The sequence below is a fragment of the Podarcis gaigeae genome (genome assembly GCF_964106915.1).
Source record: "Podarcis gaigeae genome assembly, chromosome: 10".
NCBI classification, from domain to species: domain Eukaryota; kingdom Metazoa; phylum Chordata; class Lepidosauria; order Squamata; family Lacertidae; genus Podarcis; species Podarcis gaigeae.
Window position 1 is genome coordinate 2,752,454 of NC_139686.1, and position 23,836 is coordinate 2,776,289.

At 48.0% G+C, this 23,836-nt stretch overlaps 2 protein-coding genes across 3 annotated transcripts; both read left to right on the forward strand.

The window, feature by feature from the left end:
* The first annotated feature begins 4,342 nt into the window (after nt 1-4,342).
* Nucleotides 4,343-13,823, forward strand: LOC310826087 (acrosin-like). Its single transcript, XM_083700651.1, has 5 exons — nt 4,343-4,481; nt 7,947-8,150; nt 10,182-10,447; nt 10,908-11,056; nt 12,611-13,823. Exons 1-5 carry the CDS (start codon nt 4,357-4,359, stop codon nt 13,319-13,321), a joined length of 1,455 nt encoding a protein of 484 aa, XP_083556777.1. The 5' UTR covers nt 4,343-4,356; the 3' UTR covers nt 13,322-13,823.
* A 2,060-nt stretch (nt 13,824-15,883) lies between these two features.
* LOC310826124 (acrosin-like) lies at nt 15,884-22,605 on the forward strand. 2 transcript variants are annotated; one of them, XM_083700770.1, is made up of 6 exons: nt 15,921-16,028; nt 16,341-16,442; nt 16,933-17,136; nt 19,849-20,123; nt 21,613-21,752; nt 21,976-22,605. In XM_083700770.1, the coding sequence occupies exons 3-6, from the start codon at nt 16,976-16,978 to the stop codon at nt 22,489-22,491; spliced, it is 1,092 nt and encodes a 363-aa protein (XP_083556896.1). In that variant the 5' UTR covers nt 15,921-16,028; nt 16,341-16,442; nt 16,933-16,975; the 3' UTR covers nt 22,492-22,605. The 2 variants fall into 2 exon arrangements, with proteins under 2 accessions (XP_083556895.1, XP_083556896.1); XM_083700769.1 differs by lacking the exon at nt 16,341-16,442 and having other exon boundaries at nt 15,884-16,028.
* The last annotated feature ends 1,231 nt before the right edge of the window (nt 22,606-23,836 follow it).

Below are 23,836 nucleotides of genomic sequence, written 5' to 3' on the forward strand. Positions count from 1 at the left end.
ACATGATGAACATTTCAGGGTGGGGTGTTGCAGTCTCTTTTGATCAATAGTTCAGACATGTAAAGAACACACCAGAGTCATGTTTGGCTCAGCTCAGTTTATTTAATTTATGCCCTCCTTTTCTACATGGGTTTCCAAAGCAGCTTAAAAACAGAGGAAACACAAGAGAAAATAAAACTCATATTAAATCAACCGACAATCTGATAGTCTGAGATCTTGCCCACAATTCTGCTTGTCTTGCTGCTTTCACTGGGGAAAAACCCATTGTTTACTGCTGAATCAGAATAAACGCAAATTGGATTTTCTGTGGAGTGGCGTTCGTTCTGATTCAACAGTGGGTTTTCCCAGGCAAAGAGCAGAGCAAATGAAAACCTCTTGGACCTGGGCCTTGAAAACACAGGACAGGCCGAAGTGTGGATGAGGCCTCAGAGAGTCCCATGTTTTTGGCAGAAGCACTGCAACAAGATGCTCCCTGGACTTGGCCCTGATGCCTCACCAGAACTTAGCTGTGCCAGGAAAAGGAGTACTCCTGGCAGAAGTAAACTGCCATGTGACCCCATAACCCGTGCCACGGGCTGGCAGGACAGGGCCAGGATCTCATAGCTTAAGGATGATGTTGATGTTGATGACAATGAATAATAATAATTTATTATTTATACTCCACCCATCTGGCTGGGTTTTCCCAGTCACTCTGGGCGGCTTCCAGAAAAATATTTAAGTACAATAATTCATCAAACCGCAGACTATTTACCGCAGCTAGGCTGAATGTTCTTGACTCGGCGGTTCTGAAGGGAAGATATGGAGGAGTCCCATATGACCAGAGATTATGCCATTGTGCGTTGGGTGTCCCCCAACGCTGTCCCTTCTACAACGATTTAAGACAGTATCTTATAACCCCATACTTACCCCAGCTTAGTCCCCGACAAAGAGGAAAGCAGACAGCATATCTGCTAAATAAGTCTTCTAGGAAAACAACTTTGTCAGTGGCTAAATTCCTTTTCCTGGCACTCAAGCGTCGGAAACGTACAATTGAATGCCTTGATGTGGGTTATCTGTGAGAGGTTTAGTGCTGTGGCCCTACCTTATTCATGTACCCCTATGATGTTTTAGTTCATGATGTTTTAGTTCATAATTCTGTATTGTGTTTTATTTCTGTGTTTTATTTCTTTTTTTTTTTAAATAATATTTATTAAGATTTTCAAAAATACAGAAAGAAAAGATTAAAGTACATTCAAAGCCTTATTTTCATACACCCACTTTCCGGGACTCCCTCTTTCCCCCACCCCTACCATATTCCCCTATCATATTGTTGGCTCCACAAGCTCTCAGTTCTAATTAAAACTTAATTTGTTTAAACCATTAGTCGAATTTAAATTTAATTTTGTACAATCCCCATCAATACCCTTACTAACAAAACAAAAGTTCTTTCCCCAGGGCCCACCCCTTTCCATTCCACAATTTCCCCTTTTTTTAATGATAAAGACACCCCACACAATAAAAATATAAGAAAATGAAAAATAGAAAGTGTAGTAAGTAAAAGAAAACCAATTCAGAAAATAGTTGACAAGCCTTTGGATTCTATTTCTCCCCCCCCCCCCCGTCCCCGGTTTAGTTTCCCCCTGACCACCAATCCATGTTGTCTGCCTGGAATTTTTAAAGTCCATAAATCACATTTTCCCCCCAACTCCTTGCTGGCTTTTTCTTTTTATAATTATTTTTATAATTATTTTTAAACCATTTAGCATCAAATCTTTAATAACGCTCCCCCTATTGTTCTTTCCAAGTTGTAGTCCAGTTTCCTCTTGTTCCGCTGCTAAAACGTTCTAGTTCAGAAATTTAGTAAGTCTGCAGGGGTTATTGTTATTCAGGAACAAAAACTTGCATTCAGTCCCTTCCTTTCTTCAATAGAAAATTCTATTGTCTCCTTTAGCTGAACACCCTGTAGACACAATATTGTTTCCGTTTTGCAGCTTTCCCAGAAGATAACCAGTCCTGTAAAATTCCGATGGTATTTTTCCACTTACGACCTTCTTTGTAATGTCCCTCTAGGGGGCATTAATGAAGCTCCTCTAGGGGGATTATTGTAACTTTGTTTTCTCTAGTCCAAAAGTCCAATTGTTATCCATGTTTTCGCCATTTTGTATCCAAGTTTTAACGAGTTGTAACTAATTGTAACAAAATTTAACCAGCAAAGTCCTCGTATTAAAGTCCTCTTTGAATTTCCGACTTTGACAGCTACTTTGACAGCTGTCAAAATCTCCTTCGCTTTTCACCAGGCTCTCTCCTCAATCACCCCGGTTCCCAGGGGGGGGGTTGCGTTTTCCCTCTCCCTCAATTCTTCCTCCAGCACAGTTCTTGTAATTTCCCATCGTGGAATTCTTAGTTTTTATCAGCAATACAATTCTTTTTGGACCTTGGTTTCCCAGTCCTTGTTTTGGAAGGTTTACGGTAGGGAGGGGGACTGACTTCCTTTTTGGATCCCCCCCCGCTCGTATCAAATCCGAAAAAAAATTCTTTTTTTTTTCTCCTTTTAAACCCGGTTTCCAAATTACTCACGGGTTGTTGTTAAAAGTCCGAATTCTCAATGGAAGAAGTCCGCCGGATGGCATGCGGCTTCGCTCGGCAGGGATAGCAGAGGACTCAAAGCACCACGCTTCTCCCCGGCACCCGATCCGTAGCCTTTAAAAAGGCTCCTTCACGAGTCGGGAGGGCGCTAGCGGTGCCAGCCGAGTCTCCATGTCCACGGCCTCCGTGGCCGTGGTTTTTAAGGGTCCCCGCATCGCCGGTGCGGTAGGACCCAGCCCCTGCCGAGCAGGCTCCCTCCGGAGCTCGGAGGGAGTCCGCCATTCGGCGATGGCGCCAGCCCGGAAGTCCTATTTCTGTGTTTTATTTCTGACTATCGGTCGAATAAAGGAAATTGATTGATTGAATAATTCATCAAACATTAAAACTTCCCTAAACAGGGCTGCCTTCAGATGTCTTCTAAAAATTAGGCAGTTTCTTATCTCCTTGACATCTGGTGGGAGGGCATTTCACAGGATGGGTGCCACCACCGAGAAGGCCCTCTGCCTGGTTCCCTGTAGTATCACTTCTCACAGTGAGGGAACCACCAGAAGGCCCTCAGAGCTGGACCTCGGTGTCCAGGCTGAGCGATGGGGGTGGAGATGCTCCTTCAGGTCTACTGGGCCAAGGCCGTTTAGGGCTTTAAAGGTCAGCACCAAAACTTTGAATTCTGCTCGGAAACATACTGGGAGACACTGTAGGTCTTTCAGGACCGGTGTCATATGGTCCCGGCGGCCGCTTCCTGTGATCCTGGATTAGTTGTGATCCTGGATTAGATCCTGCTACATTCTGGATTAGTTGCAGTTTCCGGGTCACCTTCAAAGCCACATAAAGCACATGGCAGTAGTCCAAGTGGGAGATAACCAGAGCATGCACCACTCTGGCGAGACAGTCTGTGGGCAGGGAGGGTCTCAGCCTGCACACCAGATGGAACTGGTAGACAGCTGCCCTGGATGCAGAACTGACCTGCGCCTCCATGGACAGCTGTGAGTCCAAAATGACTCCCAGGCTGTGCACCTGGTCCTTCAGGGGCACAGTTGCCCCATTCAGGACCAGGAAGTCCCCCCCACCAGCCTGTCCCCTGTTCCCCAAAACAGTACTTCTATCTTGTCAGGATTCAGCCTCAATCTGTTAGCTGCCATCCATCCTCTACCTCCAGATTGCAAAGGAGTAGCAGAGACTGGAGACTGCGTCAAATGGGGTGACAATGAGATAAGTGTTGCTACACCTCTTTGTAGCTCTTGCCCACCACATGAGCAGACAAAAAGCTATGTGCAAACTTGCTAAGCTTTGCAGATGGTCTAGAGTTGCCATTGTTGGCTTGGCCACAGGAGACCCATTGAAACCAATAAAAATCATTTCAAACGCCACAAACAACCCCTGTTGGATGAGGATTCCCACCCCCTGCCCAACCCATGATTTGAACAGAATATGTTGCACATACAGAACTGCCTTATACCTAGTTGGACCAATGGTCCACCTAGTTTAGTATTGTCTGCACAGACTGGCAGCAGCTCTCCACATCTGGAGATGGCAGTGGGGATTGAACCTGGAGTCTTCTGCTCCTGAATCCAATCCTTTCTTGAGGACAATACTCTTGGGTTACAACGGCTATGCTGCAAGAGGAGAGCCAGGGGTTGTTCTGCTGCGTTGCCCGGCCAACCCTGCCTCAGGCTGGCCCCTCACAGAACATCCATGGGAGACCCTCTTCCATTCCGCTGAAAGAGAATGGCAGGCTCTTCCACCTCGTGCTGATTGGCTGGGGCTCCAGAAGCGCATGGTTTGTGATGTCACATGAGCAAAGGGAACAGGCGGCGGAAGCTGCCACCTGTCGAGACATGTAGGATGAAGTGGCTTCCTCTTCCTCTTTTGGTCCTTTCCGTATTCTTCTCTGAACATGCTCTAGGTGAACCTTGCAGGTAAGTGGCATCAGAATCCAGTGGGAAGGAGGGAGGGAGATGAGAGCCCCAGCCCTTCTGCTCAGACAGGCACCTGTTGTGGTGGACACCAACCCCCGCCTTTGGCTTTCGTATCAGGTTACATTGCAGCTGCTGCAGACACTTTCTCCCCTGCCTCTGTCCCTGGCTGGTCTTTCCTGGCCTCCTTACATTTAGGGTTCACCCACACTTCCACTTTCCCCGTGCCTAAAATGTAGGAGTCCAAGCAGTCTTCCTCTTCCCCCACTCCTTTCCCATGGAAAACCCGCTCTTTAGTGATAGATTAGAACAAATGGCAACCAGGGTGGAATCTGAATCACTCTTATTGCAGTTATTTGTATTGCACATAAGAAAGTAATTGGATGAATACAACACACTCTTCTTCGACTAAAAATTGCCCAGTCCAAAAATATGGTTCCTAAGCTTTGCTAATAGAACTTTTTCCAAAACAGACACAAAAACAAAGTAAGTTACATCCAAATCGTTGCATGATATCACATGCTTGACCAAGCACAGGTACAGCACCTTGGAAATATAAAATTACTTCTTCCAGAGTGGAAAACAAAGCCGTGCCTCTCCCACAGCCCCATTACAGCTGGAGGTTGTGTTTTCCTAGAGAGAATCACCTCACGTCTTTTCTTCCACGGTGCTTGAGAGAGAACAAGGACCCAACTCCCACGAAATGTAGGTTTGCAAGTGAATACTAATTGCATACACCCCATGGGATCCAAAAGTTAAACACTTTGGGACAGAGTAGCAGAGATACATTCAAAGTTAATTATGCAAGTCCTTTGTTTAGCTGCAGTGGAAGTTTCCATGCTCTGTATTTAGCAGCACGCATACAGAGTTATTTTCCATTTTAATGGAAATTTAATTAAACAATTTAATTAAACAATTATACTCAACGTCCCTCTCCTCCGACTGTGTGCTCAAGAGCACCTTTCCCTAGGAAAAAGCAGTGGGACAAGAGGAAAGCCTCTTAGCCCCATGTTTTCTAAGCATGGCAGAAGCGGAAGTGTGGATTAGCCTAGAGCAATCGGCAATCGTCTTTTTTGTGAGTCGCCATTTACACCATGGGTTTCCCTGGAGGAAAGGAGCAGGGCAAACGGAAGTGTAAATGAGCCCTAAGTAAGACATTTAAAGGTAAAGGTAAAGGGACCCCTGACCATTAGGTCCAGTCGCGGACAACTCTGGGGTTGCAGTGCTCATCTCGCTTTATTGGCGGAGGGAGAAGGCGTATAGCTTCCAAGTCATGTGGCCAGCAGGACTAAGCTGCTTCTGGTGAAACAGAGCAGTGCACGGAAACGCCGTTTACCTTCCTGCCGGAGCGGTAGCTATTCATCTACTTGCACTTTGACGCGCTTTTGAACTGCTAGGTTGGCAGGAGCAGGGACCGAACAATGGGAGCTCACCCTGTCATGGGGATTTGAACTGCCAACCTTCTGATTGGCAAGTCCTAGGCTCTGTGGTTTAACCCACAGCGCCACCAGCGCCAGATATTTAGATCACTTTTAATGAAGTGAATCTCCTTTTTGAGATCCTTCTTGTTGTTCTGCCAACCCCTGTGCCTTTCAGCTGTGTTCCAGCCAAGAACATGCCTGCAATCCTAACCACACTTACTTGGATGTAAGCCCCACTGAACTCAATGGGACTTACTACTGAGTAGGTGCGATTAGACATGGGCTGCAGGGCACCAGGCAAACACATCTAGGGAGGGAGTTGCATAACTGAATCCTGCTTTCTGGTTTACCACGGGCATCTGGCCGGCCACTGTAAGAACATGATGCTGGAATGGAGGGGTCCTTGGCCTGATCCTGCAGGCTCGTCTTATGTTGCCATGTTCTTACAGCTTGGGTGAGTTAGGGGCTTCCCCTGCATGTGAAGACAGATTCCAGCAGATGGAGCAGAAGAAACCAAGAGTGGGTCCAATGGTCAGAAAGCAGTTTCTGCACATGCTGGAGAGGGAAGCGAGGGGCAGGTGGTGATCATAGAACCATAGAATCCTAGAGTTGGAAGAGACACCAAGGGCCATCTAGTCCAACCCCCGCCAAGCAGGAAACACCATCAGAGCACTCCTGACATATGGTTGTCAAGCCTCTGCTTAAAGACCTCCAAAGAAGGAGACTCCACCACACTCCTTGGCAGCAAATTCCACTGTCAGCATTTGGCAGCAAATTCCACTGATGATGATGATAATAATAATTTATTATTTGTACCCCACCCATCTGGCTGGGTTTCCCCAGCCACTCTGGGTGGCTTCCAGCAAAACACTAAAATACAGTAACCTATTAAACATTAAAAGCTTCCCTAAACAGGGCTGCCTTCAGATGTCTTCTAAAAATCAGATAGTTGTTTTTCTCTTTGACATCTGGTGGGAGGGCTTTCCACAGGGCGGGTGCCACTACCGAGAAGGCCCGAGAAGGTCCCCTGTAACCTGGCTTCTCACAGCAAGGGAACCACCAGAAGGCCCTCAGCACTGGACCTCAGTGTCTGGGCAGAATGATGGAGGTGGAGACGCTCCTTCAAGTATACTGGACCGAGGCCGTTTAGGGTTTTAAAGGTCAGAACCAACACTTTGAATTGTGCTCGGAAATGTAGTGCTCATCCACCTGGGAAGGGAGCCCATAGAGGAGAAGAAAAACTCTGGTCCTAAACCAAAAGGCTCAGGAGTAAACCCTATACAAATCTGGAGTGGAGTCCCTAAGGTGGTTGGATGGCGTCTTGTATGCCTCCTTCCGGCAACTCCTGCAGCCTAACTGGTGCCAAACATCTTGCTCTGCTCTCCTTTGGACCACATCAATGAGGCCAAGAAGGGGGTCTTGTCGTCTGGGCAGCCCAGGACCTCCAGACACATTGCCCAGGCTTGATCCCCGGGAGGTCACTTCGAGCCAGTGTGGTGTAGTGGTTAAGAGCGGTAGACTCGTAATCTGGTGAACCGGGTCCGCTTCCCCGCTCCTCCACATGCAGCTGCTGGGTGACCTTGGGCCAGTCACACTTCTTTGAAGTCTCTCAGCCCCACTCACCTCACAAAGGGTTTGTTGTGGGGGAGGAAGGGAAAGGAGAATGTCAGCCACTTTGAGACTCCTTTGGGTAGTGATCAAGCGGGATATCAAATCCAAAACTCTTCCTCTTCTTCTTCGGTCCTATTAATACAGTGGTTTTACTTCACCCCCGGAGGTGCACCCCATTGTCTCTTGAGACAGACCAATGTCAACAACAACTCAGGTGCCATCACAGAGAAGTCCTTTTCCCACAAGGTCACCTGCCTTGCATCCCAAGGTGGGGTTTCTTGGGAAAGGGCCTCTGGCAAAGGCTTGGCTTGGGCGGGTTTCTGTGGCAGAAGGAGGACTTTTCAGGGAGGGCCGCTCTGCTTTCCTAAGTCTTGTGTGCCTCTCACCTGTCACACATGGCATGTGTGGGCTGCCCATGCTTTGTGTCCCTTTCCAGTGGAGTCTGCGGGAGACGTCCGTTGGCACCCAGCCATGGTGGCTCAGTTCGGATTATCGGAGGCACACAGGCTCTCCCCGGGACATGGCCCTGGCTCGTCAGCATCCAGGTCCCATCCAACCAGGGCTACAGGCACACCTGTGGAGGCTCACTCATCAGCTCTCGCTGGGTCCTCACTGCAGCGCACTGCTTCTTAGACAGAAGGTGAGCAGGGTACCAGGGGGCAGCTGCATGCGGCAAGGGGTGGGGGGCTTTGCTGCAGAGTCTCCAGATGTGCTGTCCCTGCAGATCATTCAGCCTGGCAGATGTAATGCCGGCTGAGCTGTGGAGCTCATGTCAGGAACATGGCCCCCTAGAGCACAGTGGAAGAGTCAGCCTCAGAAATTGAGCTAAGTGAGCAAGGGGCTATCTATGCAGATGAGAGCTGGCTGTCAGAGTCCAGAGTCCAGCCCCCCTCCTTCCCAGGGAAGACGCTGTTTGCTCTCAAGAAGAGGGAGAGTTGGAAGGCGGCCAGAGCGTTGCCAGGCAGCCAGCAGATAAGCCAGAGTCTGAGGCTGCGTCATCTGGGACTGAGGAGGAGGCAGTACTAGAAGTCCCTGTACTAGGAGACTGGAGGGGCTCAGAGAACAATGGAAGGGAAGAGAAGGGAAAGAAAGGCAGGATTTTGGCGTCCTTCCTGTTGGGAGAGGGACGGTGATTCAGACTGATCAACTACTATTAATATGAACAGGTGGGAAGCCATGCTCCGGATGTGTTTTTCTTGTAAATAAACCTACATAATGTCAGAGAGACATTGTTGCTTATCAGGCTGCTTGCCTACCAGAGATCATTATAGCTCATTTCATCCTTTAAAAGATTTTTGCCCCTCACCACAGCCAAAAAAAGGGGGTCGGGGAGGCAACAAGCAGCAGAAAGATGGCTCCCTCCTTCATATCTGAAAGGCATGGCACAAAAGGAAAGGGGGTTGGGATGGAGGAGGAAAAAAGAAACGCAGGTTTCTAGCTACGAAGTTCTAGAATTTAAAAATTGGTACAGTGAGGTGTGTGCCAGAAAGCCCCAAGTTTATGACCTTCCTCAGCCAGGAATTAATGGGTGTTTCAGGATAGTTGTAGTCCAAAACATTTGGAGGGCACCAGAGTGGCAAGTGCTGACACGATACAGATTTTGTCACCTCATTACAGTTCCGAGGGGAGGTGAAATTAGCATTAACCTAGTTTAAGTCTATGGGGTACCTAAGCCTCGTCTGAACCCTGTGGTTTTATAAACTGTTTTGTATCATTAATTCCATATGGGAATTAATGGGTGCATTGCAATGATTGCTTATGATCTATTCTGCTAGCCACCCTGAAAGCATAGTGCCCTACATGCACTGCTTGTACAGAGGTTAATAACCATAATAACAGCTAAAGCGATGGTCATTGTTATCGTTATTATTTGGGTGCCACGCTCATGGTACTTATCTCTCTCCATAAAATGCCCTGAACAGTGCTGCAGGCAGCCAGGAATTTCCTTGTTCAAGTCACAGAATCATAGAACTGTAGAGTTGGAAGAGACCAGGAGGATCATCTAGTCCAACCCCCTGAAATGCAGGAATTGTTCATCCTCAAAACCATGATGCTGAGATTACGAGTCTCATGCTCTACTGACTGAGATAATAAATAGCATATACATTATATTATATAACAATTATATATGACATTATATTATATGAATATTTCCCCAGCTACCTAGAGGGCAGCAACACGAGAACAGGGCCTTTTCTGTGATGGCTCCCCACTTGTGGGATGCTCTTCCCAGGGAGGCTCGCCTGGCGCCATCATCACATATCTTTAGGCACCAGGCAAAAATGTTCCCCTTCTCTCAGGCCTCTGGCTAATTAAACAATTTGTGGCCTTTTAAACTGTGGTGGGTATTGTTTCGTTTCTTATTATGTTTTGTATTTTTGTGTTTTTATATTGTAAACTGCCCTGTCGTCCTCCGGTGAAGGGTGGCATAGAAACGTAATAAATAAATGAATAGTAACAACAACAACAACAACAACAACAAGAATTTAAAATAGTCCCTCCCTCACACCATCCTTGGAAACTCAGAGACACCTGCAATACCATTCAGTCTAACCGCTTTTCATGGGGTTCCTGAACCTCTCCCCCAAATCATATATGAATGGCACACGGTTCAAAGAGAACCTCTTTCTTCCCCCTTGGTGGGCCAGTTTTCCATCTTTCTCTGCTACAGGTTTCTCGATCAATGGAAGCTGGTGATGGGAGCCAACCAGCTTTCTGACCCTGGCCCCAACGCCCAGGCACGCACCATCAAGGACCTGATCGTACACCCGCAGTATATCCAACGGATAAACCTCAACGACATCGCCTTGATGGAGATGAGCGCGCCGTTCAACTGCAGCGACTACATCCAGCCGGCCTGCTTGCCTGACATGGACGTGGATGTGATGTCTCTGACGCATTGCTATGTCAGCGGCTGGGGAGTGACAGATGTGTCAAGTGAGAGTCCTGGGGTGGGATGTACATCAAAGAGGGTCTCACAGGGGAAGCGTTGCCTGGCAACACCTGGTGGGAGGACACCACATCTGCTACCCTACGCGTACATAACCAGAGACCAGCCACCTCTTAGATGTACTGGGAGTCCCTAAACTAAAAAAAATGTGATTCACCCAGCTCCTGGACCGGGTAGGGTGGGTGGGTGGCTATATTCCTACCTACTAAGGGATGCATCGAGATGGCCAATGATGGCAGGACTGGGAAGCGGATATTGCTTCTCCAGAGGCTGTAGGACCTCCCAGCTGATAAGAGGGGCCAGTGGGAATCATAGCCCAAAACCACCTGGAGGGCACCGGGGGGGTTGGTGAGAGCTGGTTCAGAAAGTTTCCGGATCAGTTGTATTGACTTGGAAGCCAGGTTGCGTCCCGAGGCGAGATGCTAAAGCGAGACTTCCTGCTTGCAGAGCCAGGCGTGACCTCGGACGTCCTGCAAGAGGCCAAAGTCAACCTCATCCCTTCCCACATCTGCAACAGCACCGGCTGGTACAATAAGCGCATCCACCCCAACAACATCTGTGCTGGGCATGAGCAAGGGGGCATTGACAGCTGCCAGGTACGCAGTGGCGCAATGCCAGAGGCTGCTTCTCCAGGGAGGGAGGCAAGCGGGGGGGGGAGGGGCAGGACGAGCGAAGTGCCCTCCTCTTGGAAGAATGGCCTAACTCTGTCCCACCCAGGGAAATCCCCCTTCCGTCCCATATTCAGACAGCGCCCGTGATTTTCAATATGTTATTATCTTCCTGCCTTTCCCTCCAAGGAGATTCAGGTGTCAGACGTGGTTCTCTCCCTCCTCATTTAATCCCCATGACAACCCTGCGAGGCAGGTTGGGCTGAGAGGCAGTGACACCCCCCTAAGCTCACCCAGTGAGCTTCCTGGCTGAGTGGAGATTTGAACCCTGGTCTCTCCCAGGTCCTAGTCTGACCACTACACCACACTGCGGCTCTCAGCAAGGAGGGAAAGGCGGGTAAATCTCATTCGGGGCTCTCTCTCACCTGCTCCAGAAGACGTGCTTGGCTGTCCCTCAGAATTCCCCATCCTACAAGGTTTGCCTGTCCCACCACAGAGTCCTCTTGCTCCCAGATTATTCATCTTTTTGGCATTGGAAGCTGCCTTATCCCAAGTCAGAACATTGGTCCAATGAATCTCCATTACATGCAGAAGGTCTCAGGTTTGGGCTTCTCTGCCTGGGGACTTATCCACAATTACCTTTCTTCAGCTCTTTCCAGGCACAGGTCTGTGCTTTAAAGCTCTGTGTCTGATCACCCCTTTTGTTTATTTTTTGCTCCAAAGCCCCATTCTGGAAAGCACAGCGAAAGCAAACACAATCCTTGGAAAACCCAAATTGATGTTTGCTTCAATAGAGTGCTAAAGAGCAGGTTTTCATGGGGCAAAAAAGACACTTAGGCTGGATCTACACTGACCTGTTTAAAGTTATTACAACATTATTAGATATGTCGTTCTAAAATGCCACAAGGCATACTTGTTAATTAAAGTGGTGGGGTTTTTTTACCTTGGTCTTTTTCATCAAAATGCAGTCTTCCTGCTGCTGGTTGCTCTGCTTTGCCCTTTGGTGCCACGCCTTAATAACACATTGTGAATTTTAAAAGCGGAACATCATGTGTCCATATACATTTTCAGAGTCATTCCTTAACATTTGAAACCATGAGTGTAGATCCGCCCTCAGATTCAGAGCTTTAAAACATGGAAAGAGCGCCTGGAAAGAGCGGGGCAGAAAGGAAGAGTGAATGAGACCTCAGACCCTGGAAAGGTGCTGCCAATCAACATAGACAGTTCTGAGCTAATTGGAGCAACAGGCTGATTTAGTGCAAAGTGGCTTCTAGCGGTCGTATGGCTCACTTTTGCTCTGCCCTTCCCAGAATTCCACCTCACTGCTGAAATAGAGCTGAGGCGCGATATTCTCTGCCCATCTGCAGAAGCCCTGCTTTTTGTGTGACCCCGTCTCTCTTGCATGCAAGATGAGGGATGCCTCCACCCTTTGTGGTTGTCATGAGAGCTCCTTGGTGCTGCTGCTGGTGGATGTGCAACCCAATTCTCCTGAGTGCAGCTGCACCCTCTTCACTCATCTCCCGTCTTTTCTTCCTGCCTCAGGGTGACAGCGGAGGCCCCCTCATGTGCCGGGAAATGAGGTCCGAGCGCTTCTGGGTCATCGGAGTCACCAGCTGGGGGACGGGCTGTGCCAAGGCACAGAAGCCGGGCATCTACACATCCACACAGCACTTCCTCGACTGGATAAAGTGGTCGACCAAGGAGGACTTCTTCCAGGGTGGCTTTGTGGGTAAACCTACAACGATGGCCCCACCCCCACCCCCGCCCCAGAGCTCAACTTCCCAGGTGTGGTGGCCCACGGGCCCCTACATCCAGATGCCGCTTGAGACCTTTGCCAATCCTTGGAAGAAAACCACCAGGCAGCGGCCGGCGTCCCCCAACGAAATCCAGCAGTTTGAGAACTGGGCTTACACCCAGCCTGTTGTGACGACCCCCCCTCCCCTTTGGCAGCAACCGCCAGCCGAGACCGAACCCCCCCTGCAGCCTGTGCAAACCCAGCCACCCTGGGGGTCCTACGGCTGGACCCAGACGTGGACCGTGGCTCCGGCCCGGCCAGCGTGGAATATGTGGGTGCTGACTAGGCCACCCCCCAGAACCTACCCACAATACACTGTGCAGCAATACCCTTCGTGGAACATACAGGTGACCCAGCCTCCCCCCAGGACCAGGCTCACACAGAAGTGGACCTTTGGTAAGCCTTCTTGGGTGGGGACTTACTACTGGAACATTAGGAAGAACAGGCCAGTCAAGTAGCCGGACAGTCCATCCCGGCCCCTGGCCACTCAGCTGCCCTGCCCTCCCCTTTTCAAACTAATCCTGTACAAGCTGCTGCAGCCGTCAGCTCGGTTCCCCTTCCCTTACTGCACATGAAATCAGATCTCGCAAGCCGTCTTCCCGGGACAAAATGGTTATCTTTTAAGTACATAGAGATACAGACACACACACATATGCGCTTTTTTGCCAAGCCATGGAAATTGCTGGAGGGATGGGGCAGGAAACAGGCAAGCGTTGCATGTAGGGGCAAAGCTCGCTTCTGAGATCAATCTGCTCCAGAGGACCCAATGCCGCTGCCTGGACTCTGCCCCCCTGGGGCTCACTAGGGAGGCAAGGGGGTTCCCAAATGCACCCCAGACATTTCAGTGCCCTTGTGCATCCACACCAAAGCCTTTGTGGGAAGACCTTGTGGTTCCAGCTGTCTCCCGGCAGCTGTTCTGTAATGTGCAGGGCACATCTGCAATAAATTGGTGCTTTCTCAGCTGGCTCTCCCTGCTTATTCTATTGCTTGGTATGGGATTATGAGTAGGAGGAGCTGTCCGTTTCATTCCCTCATTTTTGCAGTCTCACGTTCCTTTCTCCACATGTCCATCTCAGTTTGAGAATTCTTCATTCGTGGCAGGTGGGGACACACACATCACAGCATTTTAGTGTGAATTTCCTCTAATGTATATGTTGGTGCGGTTGCAGTGGGTCGTATATGGGGAGTTCAAGGGTCGTGGGGTGGCAAGTAACACTATGGCAATACGAGAAGTTTCTGAGCCAAGATGGGTGAGCTGGAGGTTTTCTGTCATCGCTCTTGGATGCTTTAGTTGAGATGGCTACATTGCAGGAGGTTGGACTTAATGACCCTTCCAATCAGTGCTTTTTTCCTAGACATGGTACTCAGCATGAAGTTGTTACCATAAGTGCCACACTTTTTAGCAACAACAAGAAAGAGGTGCAGGCACTGCATGCCCTTGAGTTTTAAGTTATTATAAGTTTAGGTCAAGTCTGCTGCAACTGGATTTCTTATGGACAGTGCCAATCCTGATTGCATTGGATTTGTGACTATTATGCTCATTTGCCTTCAGTAGCAGTAAAGCTCTGCTGGATGAAATACAATTGCATCTGGTCTTAAAAAAAAAATATCAAAAAAAAAATCCTGCAATGTGTTAAAGTTGTTACTCTGCTAACTATACATTGGAATCTGCTCTGGATCCATAAAGGTAAAGGTAAAGGGACCCCTGATCCAGTCGTGACCGACTCTGGGATTGCGGTGCTCATCTCACTTTACTGGCCGAGGGAGCCAGCATACACCTTCTGGGTCATGTGGCCAGCATGACTAAGCTGCTTCTGGCGAACCAGAACAGCGCACAGAAACACTGTTTACCTTCCCGCCAGAGTGGTACCTATTTATCTACTTGAACTTTGATGTGCTTTCAAACTGCTAGAGTGGCAGGAGCAGGGACCAAGCAACGGGAGCTCATCCTGTTGCGTGGATTCGAACCACTGACCTTCTGATCAGCAAGTCCTAGGCTCTGTGGTTTAACCCACAGCGCCACCCACGTCCCTGCTCTGGATCAATACTAAGTAGAATTTCAATGGCAGTTTCTGGGCATCGTTTCTAACCTCCTCAAGATACAAAGGTCTTTCAGAAACTGTATATACTGTATATACAGTGATCTTGAGATGGAAAATACAATCAAAGAGAAGATGTTCTAGACTGGTTGCATATTTCTTCTAAACACGGCAAAGAGCTAACATTTATAGATAGGCTAAATGTCTGTCTTAGAACAGTTAGTAATGGAATTGACCAGAAGAACATAAACTCTGGGCTTTATCTTAAGTGACAGCCAGGATCTGGTTAGAGATGAAAGTGCTGCTGAACTAATTGGGAAGAGTGACCACAGTGCTATCAAATTCAATTTATATATGTAATGGACAATGGCCAAGTACGTTCACTGTAGTCACGTTTGACTTCAAAGAAAGGGACTTCTCAAAAATGAGGGAGCTGGTAGAAAGGAAGGTGAAAGGCAAAATCCCTGCAGAACACTTAGGGGTTATTCAAAACCACAATAAGGGGATCTCAACTATAATGTATGTTGCACTTGAGGAAAAAATACCACCCAGGCCAAGAGGATGCCAGCATGGCTAAAGAGCAGAGTCCAGGAACCAGGGACAAGGCAGAGGGCCTTCTCGGTGGTGGCACCCTTGCTATGGAGTACCCTCCCTTCAGATGTCAAGGAGATAAAGAACTATACAACTTTTAGAACACATCTGAAGGCAGCCCTGTATTGGGAAGCTTTTAACGTTTGCTGCTTTATTATGTTTTATATATTCTGTAAGTTGCCCAGAGTGGTTCGGGAAACCCAGCCAGATTGGTGGGGTATAAATAATAAAATTATTATTGTTGTTACTATTATTATCCTCATTTTGGCATCTTGCCCTGGTGCTTCTGTTAATATTAATTAAAAGAGAGAGAGGAGGAGGAGGAGCATAAAGCAGTGATGATGTCAGGCTGCCCACATGCTCTCTGGACAGAACCTGGATTCATGTGTTTTATGATGTCATGAATTCTAAGAAAAGGTGGTGTGGTGGATCTTGTAGCCTTGGGAGCTGCCCAAAGGATGAGATGGTTGGTCCTCTCTGTTCTGTTCCTTGCTGCATTCCAGCCCACTCATAACACCACGGTCAGCAATTGCGAGTAAGGGGCCAAAGAGGCTTTGGGGATGATGGGTGGCATTTTGTAAGGAAAGACAAAATAGGGAAGAAGTTTTTTTGTTGGGGGGGGGAACCAAGCTGGCCACGTGACCCAGAAGTGTTTCCGGACAGCGCTGGCCCCCGGCCTCTTAAGTGAGAGCCTCCTCCAGCACCAGAATTCAAAAGCATCAATTCTTTGGCGATCAGCCTTCTTGATGGTCCAGCTCTCACTTCCATACATCACTACTGGGGAAACCATAGCTTTAATAACCTCACTTCTTCCAGAAATCAAAACTGTGTCTCTCTCCCATTGCAGCCTGCATTCGCCTACCTAAGGCTATGCATCTCCTGGAGAGTTGCATGATATTCCCCCCACTCTGACTGGGAACAAAGAACCAAAGACCAACTCCCCAAGATGGTGATTTGCACATTGAATACCTTACTCATGTGACCTAAGGTTAAACACCCATGCGCTAGCGAGCAGAGAACAATAGCAGTTAATTATCAACCAACCCAATGAGGTGCTTGTAGAGCTCTTCTTGTGCTTCAATGGAATCTTCCAGTTAAACCCTTTCAGCATTCTCCATCTCAGTGTGAAATAAGCAATTCTACTTAAAAATGAACAGCCCTTGTCTTCGGCAAGGACATTTGCAGGGCACCATGTTGTCCAAAGCTGACTTAGCTCATGGGCAGTGAATGGGATCTCTGGTGCACAGGGACCTGGTCCCATGGGTGTCTCCAGCTTTGTACTTCACTCTGTTGAGGTGGTCAAGAAAGAGATGCTTGTCTGCTGCAAGAAAGCATTTTGGGGGAAGTGTGGAAGTCAGGCGTGTCCGAGTCTCTTATGCCAGCTGCACAATCCACCCACGTCATGCACATGATCCGGTGATGCTCTCTATCTTTTTCAGTGGCATCTGTGGAAGACGACCCTTGGCAAGCAGCCATAAGTTGATGCGTATTATGGGCGGCAGCAATGTTCTTCCAGGGACGTGGCCCTGGACGGTCAGCATCCAGACAAAAGGACGAGGGAAAGTCTACGTCCATTCCTGCGGAGGTTCACTCATCAGCCCCCAATGGGTCCTCAGTGCAGTCCACTGTTTCCCAAAAGGAAAGTAAGCAGAAAGGGAAGTCTGCTTAGCAGAAGGCCATTCCTGGGGAGGGTTGTGGAATCTGCAAGCCCAGCAGCCTGGGGGCATCTCAAGGAAGCAGAGTCCCTTCTTCTGCCTTCTAGGTGATACTTGGAGGAACTGCAGTTTGTCTGAACACAGAGCCGTCCTCTTGGGATGGTGGAGTCTACAGCCCAGGAACTGCCCTACTGGATCAGGACTAAGGTCCAGCTAGTCCAGCGTCCCATGGGGAACCTCAGAGGGCTGGGCACTCAGAGGTGGAGCAAGGTGGGTGCGGTGGGTGTGGTCCACCCTGAGTGTCATCCCTGAGGGGGGTGACATCACCATGCTGCCGCCCTGGGACACTCATCGCGGGCAGTGCACCCCCGGGACGCGCACCCCCAGGATGCTAGGCGTGGGCAGCGCCCCCTAGGACGCTCACCTCACACCCCTGGGATGCCAGCCCCCCCCCCCCGGGTGCACACCACTCTGGGTGCCAGAGCAGCTAGCTCCGTGACTGTGGGCACTCAGGTCGATCCACCCCCTTTTGATTCATAGAACTATAGGGCTCACCCACAATTCCATTTGTCCTTTGACCTGTAGGCACAAATCTGAGAGGCTTCTCCTTTCTCCCACACTGTTCATCGCTGAATCAGAACAAATGTCAATCAGGTTTTCTGCAAATCCATGCTTGCTCCGATTTAGATGTAAATGGCAAGTTACCCCAGGAAAAGCGGCCAGGCACAGGAACGAGGACTGAGGACATGGGCCAGCCCCCTTGTGCTAAAATTGTGGTTTTAATGGGGGTGTTGTTCTAACTTGGGTGGGTGTTGTTTATTGTTCTTAAGTATTACATGTTAATTTGCATTTGTCTTTTTTGTTTTATAAAGCTGATTAATATTCTACAAGTTTTTAAAATATGTGTGTGGGAACGGAGTTATTGTTTCGTTATTATTTTTTTACTATTTTGACTATTGTGTTTTCACCTTGGATTTTTATCCAGTGGACCGCCCTGAGATCTTGTGATCAAGGGTAGTATACAAATCAAATCAAGTCAAATCAAATAAAAAAAATAACCTCTGAGACCCATGTCTAGAAATCACAGGGAATCATAGAATCAAAGGGAACAAATGGAACAAACAGGAGTGTGCAGGAGCCTTCAGAGAGCATTGCTACCTCTGACCAGGGAGAAGAGTCGGTAGAAGAAGATTGGAAGAAATTTAAAGACTATTTACAGAAACACTGTAAAATTAAGGAATGTTAGAAGGATGCTGGAATGAAGTTATGTGGTTTTAGCAGTAGTGTTACAAAGGGGTATGTGAAAATGGATTGTTAACAGGTGAGAATGTAAAGCTACAATATTTTAAGATGAATTATTAAGATAAAAGCAAAAACGGAAAGGATTTGCTCAAATAACCAATTGAACTAGAATACAAAAAAGGGAGGTGTGAGGAGGTCAGGGAAACAAGTAAATGAAAGACAAGATATGGAAAGATTGATTTGTTTTTAACTGCTTTTATTTTTCTGTATTTTGTATTTTTTTGTTTTCTTTTTTGTTTTTTGTTTTTTGTAACTTTTTTGAAACTTCAATAAATATTATTAAAATAAAAAAAACAGAGAGCATTGCTACCTCTGACTGTGAAGGAAGAGCATAACCATCCCAGAATCTGCCCAATCCTCTTTTAAAGCCACGTAAACTGGTGCCCGTTGCTGCCTCTCGTGGGGGCAGGTTCCCCAGCTTAGCTATATGCTAAGATTCGTCTCTCCTGAATCTCCATGGGGTGTCCACAACTTCGAGCGCTACAGGAGAGGGAGGAAAACATTTCTCTTTCCACTTTCTCTGCACCATGCATAGTTCCAGCAACCTTCAACCATGTCACCTCTTCCCCACATTTTCTCCAAACTAAAAAGTCCCAAGCACGGAAGCCTTTCCTCATAGGGAAATCCCTCCACACACCTGATAATTTTGGTGGTCCTTTTCTGAACCTTCTCCAGCTCTGCAATATCCTTTTGGAGGTGAGGTCAGCTTCACTGGATATCCAGGTGTTCCAGCCTCATGAGAGAGGGAGGGAGGATTTTTTAAAAAATAATATTTATTAAAGTTTTAAAAGTTACAAAAAGAAAAAGTAAAAACACCATATTCAACAAAAACAAAACAGCACATCACAATAAGGATAAAGAAGAAAAAGAAAAAGAAAAAAGAACAGAAAAATAGAAACAATTAAAAAAACACATCAAACCTTCCCATAACCTATCTTTCATTTGCTTGTTTCCTTGACCTCCTCACACCTCCCTTTTTTGTATTCTAGTTTGGTTAGCTATTTCAGGGAGGATTTTTTCTCCATCCTTTCTCTGATAATCAGGGAGTCCAAGAACAGCCTCCCAGAAGCAAAGCAACCTGCTCCGATACCTGGAGCAGTGTGTGTCCCAGAAGACATGATGTGCTGCCCGTGGGGGCGTGGCATGCATCCTGGGGGTGTGGCACTCCCCCCCCCAGGGATGTGACATGCCACCCAGGGGCATGGTGCACCACCCATGGGGGCGTGGCACGTGTCCTGGAGGCGTGGCACATGTCCCGAGGGGTGCTGCCAATCGGGGGTTGGCATTTTGTCACCGTCCCTTTGGAATGGCACCTGGGGCATGCTGCCCCCCTGAACCTCTGAATGCACCTATAGCCTCCCACAAGCCATATATCCCTGTTCTTGGCCCCACCTGCAGAGACCAGTACAAGGTTGTTCTTGGCTCCAACCGGCTCACCAATCTGGGCCCCGAGGCTGAGCAGCGCTTCATCAGGACGCTAGTGAAACACGAGAGGTACGACAATAAGCTGAACAGCAGAAAGGTGGTGTATAGAGACATCGCCTTGCTGGAGATGGACGAGCCCGTCAACTGCAGCGACTACATCCAGCCAGCCTGCCTGCCTGACAAAAGCCTGCCGGTTTTGATGTTCGGCCATTGCTACGTCAGCGGCTGGGGCGGCCTGCAGCCAAAAAGTGAGTTTTAGAATCATAGAATCCTAGAGTTGGAAGAGACCACAAGGGCCATCGAGTCCAACCCCCTGCCAAGCAGGAAACACCATCAGAGCACTCCTGACATATGGTTGTCAAGCCTCTGCTTCAAGACCTCCAAAGAAGGAGACTCCACCACACTCCTTGGCAGCAAATTCCACTGTCAAACAGCTCTTACTGTAGGAAGTTCTTCCTAATGTTTAGGTGGAATCTTCTTTCTTGTAGTTTGGAACCATTGCTCCGTGCCCGCTTCTCTGGAGCAGCAGAGAACAACCTTTCTCCCTCCTCTATGTGACATCCTTTTATATATTTGAACATGGCTATCATATCACCCCTTAACCTCCTCTTCTCCAGGCTAAACATGCCCAGCTCCCTTAGCCGTTCCTCATAAGGCATCGTTTCCAGGCCTTTGACCATTTTGGTTGCCCTCCTCTGGACACGTTCCAGTTTGTCAGTGTCCTTCTTGAACTGTGGTGCCCAGAACTGGACACAGTACTCCAGGTGAGGTCTGACCAGAGCAGAATACAGTGGCACTATTACTTCCCTTTTTTAGCCTATTAGCTAAAATTGTGGCAAAGAGTTTATAATCACAGTTCAGTAAAGAAATAGGCCTGAATTATTCCCGTGCCCAGTATTCTGTTCATGGTGTCATTAACCGGTTCGATGTGTGCATTCTGAAACTTTTCATAATAAATTGCTGTAAGACCATTCATCCCCAGTTCTTTGCCATTTTCTATATTGCCATTTGTACTTCCATTATCAAAATGGGTGCATTCAAACTTCTCTGATTTTGTGTAGATACTTGAGATAACTCGGAGTCATGCTTTCTAGGCACGGGATGAGTGGAAGTGTGGACAAGGCCTTCCAGTTGGAGGAACGTTAATAAATAAAGTGGAAGTGACCATGGCAAAAATTATAGCTCTGAATGAATAAACGCTTCTGGTTGGGCTGGTTGGGAGAAGTTTTCTTTCGGGGTGTTCCGTCCCTGTTTCACTTCCCCTCTCTTCTGCATGGAGGAGATTTTCCTCGTTCTTGCCTGTAATTATTTTGCTTTGGAAATATACTGGGTTTTTTTTTTCTGTATTTATCACTTTTGGAATCTTCATGGTTGAAGGCTCAGGATACCGTATCTATTTATGAAATAAAAGCATGGTTAGTAGGGATTTTTTCAGCCAGAACTCACTGGAACTCTGTTCCAGCACCTCTAAGGTGGGTGCCAAGGAAGGTGTTTGTGGTGAGTTCCAGCACCTCAATTCTTGAAAAATAGCACGGCTGGTCCACTGACTGAGAGCAGCTAGCTGTTAGGCAGGTCTTAAGGCTTGTCCACATGTCTGCTTTCTCAGTGTGGCTCTGAGGGGTTTCCCCCTTTTCTCTCTCCTTCCCCTGCCCCAGTTAGGATTCACGGGCAGGGCACCCCCTGGTCAGACGTCCAGCTGTCTATCTCCATTCCCACCCCACTGCTTTCTGCTCACAGATTTCACCCCTCCTGATATCATGCAGGAAGCCCCAATGAATACCTTCAGCAGAAAAAAATGTATGAAGTGGTGGCGCAGGAGGATCCCTACACAGAACATCTGTGCTGGACACGAAGAAGGAAACATTGCAATCTGCAAGGTAGGTGAACCACGGTCAGGAGCCAAGGTCAGGATTTTGGGCTCACCTGATGAAGGGGGTGGCACCCAGTGGCCATAAATGCAGAAAATAAATGAAATTAGTGTACTGTGCTGCCCCCTGACAGGATGGCTCAGCCTTGTATCCTTACCCCATTTGCCTCTGCCTTGATCTCCACAGCATCATGCCTGCACCTCATTCCACCACCTTCTTTTCCCCCTCCCAGGGTGACAGCGGAGGCCCCCTGATGTGCAGGGAAGAGAGGTCTGAGCGCTACTGGGTGATTGGAGTCGCCAGTTTCGGACCCGTGTACTGCGGCACAGCGAAGCTCCCAAGCGTCTTCATCTCCACACAGTACTTTCTAGGCTGGATCGAAAGGAACTCTAAGCTGCAGCTCTCAGCTCCCAGACCCACCCCGCTGCTGGCGCAGACCACAAAACCGCGCAAACCCAGGACTTCACCTACCACAGCCAGGCCCAAAAAGCACAGGCCTCCCTGGGTGAGGCCCCCACTGTGGAGTGGGGCGCTTCCTCCCTGGGTAAAGACCACAACATCCTCCATCCCTCCCTGGATGAGGGAGAAGTATGGGAGGCGCCCAAGGCCTGACCACAGGTCAGGGTATAGATATCAGCAGCCCTGGCCCCAGATGGCACCTCAAAGCCAGTTCGAAGATCTACCAGGGTACTACCCTGGCTCCGAAGACTACTACGATCTGCTTGTGCCCTCAGGAGAGCAGGATTGAGAGGGGCAGCTGGGGTAGGGGGCAGGCATTATAAAGCAGAGGGGCCAGGCTAGAGGCCACCATGATACGCATCGGATATTCTATAGAATAATAAAATGGAGATGGTTTGAGCAAGCTGCTTGGGATTTGACAATGGGTCTTTGTGTCTTTTGTGCCATCATCTCACCAAATCTCAGAGAGATGTGTTGGGAAATGGCCAAATCCAGAGCCATATTCTCCTACTTATGTTCATAATTCCTCCAGATCTTTCTTCCATTAAATGGAAGTGGTGGAAAAAGAAAACAAGAAAAAGGGAAGGGAAGGATGAAGGATATTCTATGTTTAAGAATCCAAAATATATAAAATGCATTATGTTCCTGTTAAAAAAAAAACCCTCCCCCAATGTTACACAATATTTCTTAGTAATTGCCACTTTAACTAGAGTGAGAAAACAGAGCCATTTTTTTTAAAGTCCTGCTGCACCCTTCTGACACTTTCTGTCTTTCTTCACCTGCTCCAACCCACATCTTGTGCTCAAGACAACTTACAACACTATATTGAGAAAAATTTCAAAATATTGTTACCAAAGATAGGTGCCTGCCTGTCCAAGACAGAAATGGCAGCCTTGAGCGAGTTTTTAGAGAAGAATCTGGTAAAGAGCTTCATCAGACCTTCCAAGGCTATTTGTGAAGATGAAGGACACTACAGAACTTAGATTATGCATGGACTATAGGAAGACCAATGCCCTCATGGTTCCTAATCATTATCCTCTACCAACTATTATAACCTGATCTGTGTGAGGGAGGGAGATGAGTGGAAAACAATGTTCTGCACTAGGTATGGCAGCTTCAAATACCTGGTCATGCCCTTTGGGCTTCAGTTAGGGACTGCAACGTTCCAAGCCTTCATCAACCACATCCTCAGTGGCCTGGTGGATAAGTTCATGGTCATTTACCTTGATAATCTTTTGAACTTCTCTGAAAGCCAGGAACAGCACATGAGACATGTGGCAGAGGTGCTGCAGAGGCTGAGAGAACACCTCCACCGGCTTTATGCTAAGTTAGAAAAATGCCAATTCCATGTCTCTATGGTAGATTTTCTGCATTACCGCCTCACAGCAGAGGGGGTACACATTGATCCAGCTAAGGTGCAAAGCGTGGTGTCAAGGCAGGAACCCAAGATGAAGAAAGACCTTCAGAGATTCTTGAGGTTCGCCAACAACTACTGCAAGACTCACAGCACCTCTTACGGATTACTTGAGGTGCAAGAAATGCTTCCATGGACAGCTGAGGCACAACAGGCGTTTGAGCAGCTCAAAACCATATTTTCCTCAGAGGTGTACCTAGTTCATGCTACCCCTCACTGG

Bases quoted from the DNA above. Each gene is read 5' to 3' on its own strand.
- LOC310826087 (XM_083700651.1), top strand. From the start codon at position 4,357: ATGAGCAAAGGGAACAGGCGGCGGAAGCTGCCACCTGTCGAGACATGT. The intron at 4,482-7,946 runs GTAAGTGGCATC...GTCCCTTTCCAG, and splicing joins GCTCTAGGTGAACCTTGCAG to TGGAGTCTGCGGGAGACGTC. The intron at 11,057-12,610 runs GTACGCAGTGGC...TTCCTGCCTCAG, and splicing joins GGGGCATTGACAGCTGCCAG to GGTGACAGCGGAGGCCCCCT.
- LOC310826124 (XM_083700769.1), top strand. From the start codon at position 15,952: ATGAGATGGTTGGTCCTCTCTGTTCTGTTCCTTGCTGCATTCCAGCCC. The intron at 17,137-19,848 runs GTAAGCAGAAAG...CCCCACCTGCAG, and splicing joins CACTGTTTCCCAAAAGGAAA to AGACCAGTACAAGGTTGTTC. The intron at 21,753-21,975 runs GTAGGTGAACCA...TCCCCCTCCCAG, and splicing joins GAAACATTGCAATCTGCAAG to GGTGACAGCGGAGGCCCCCT.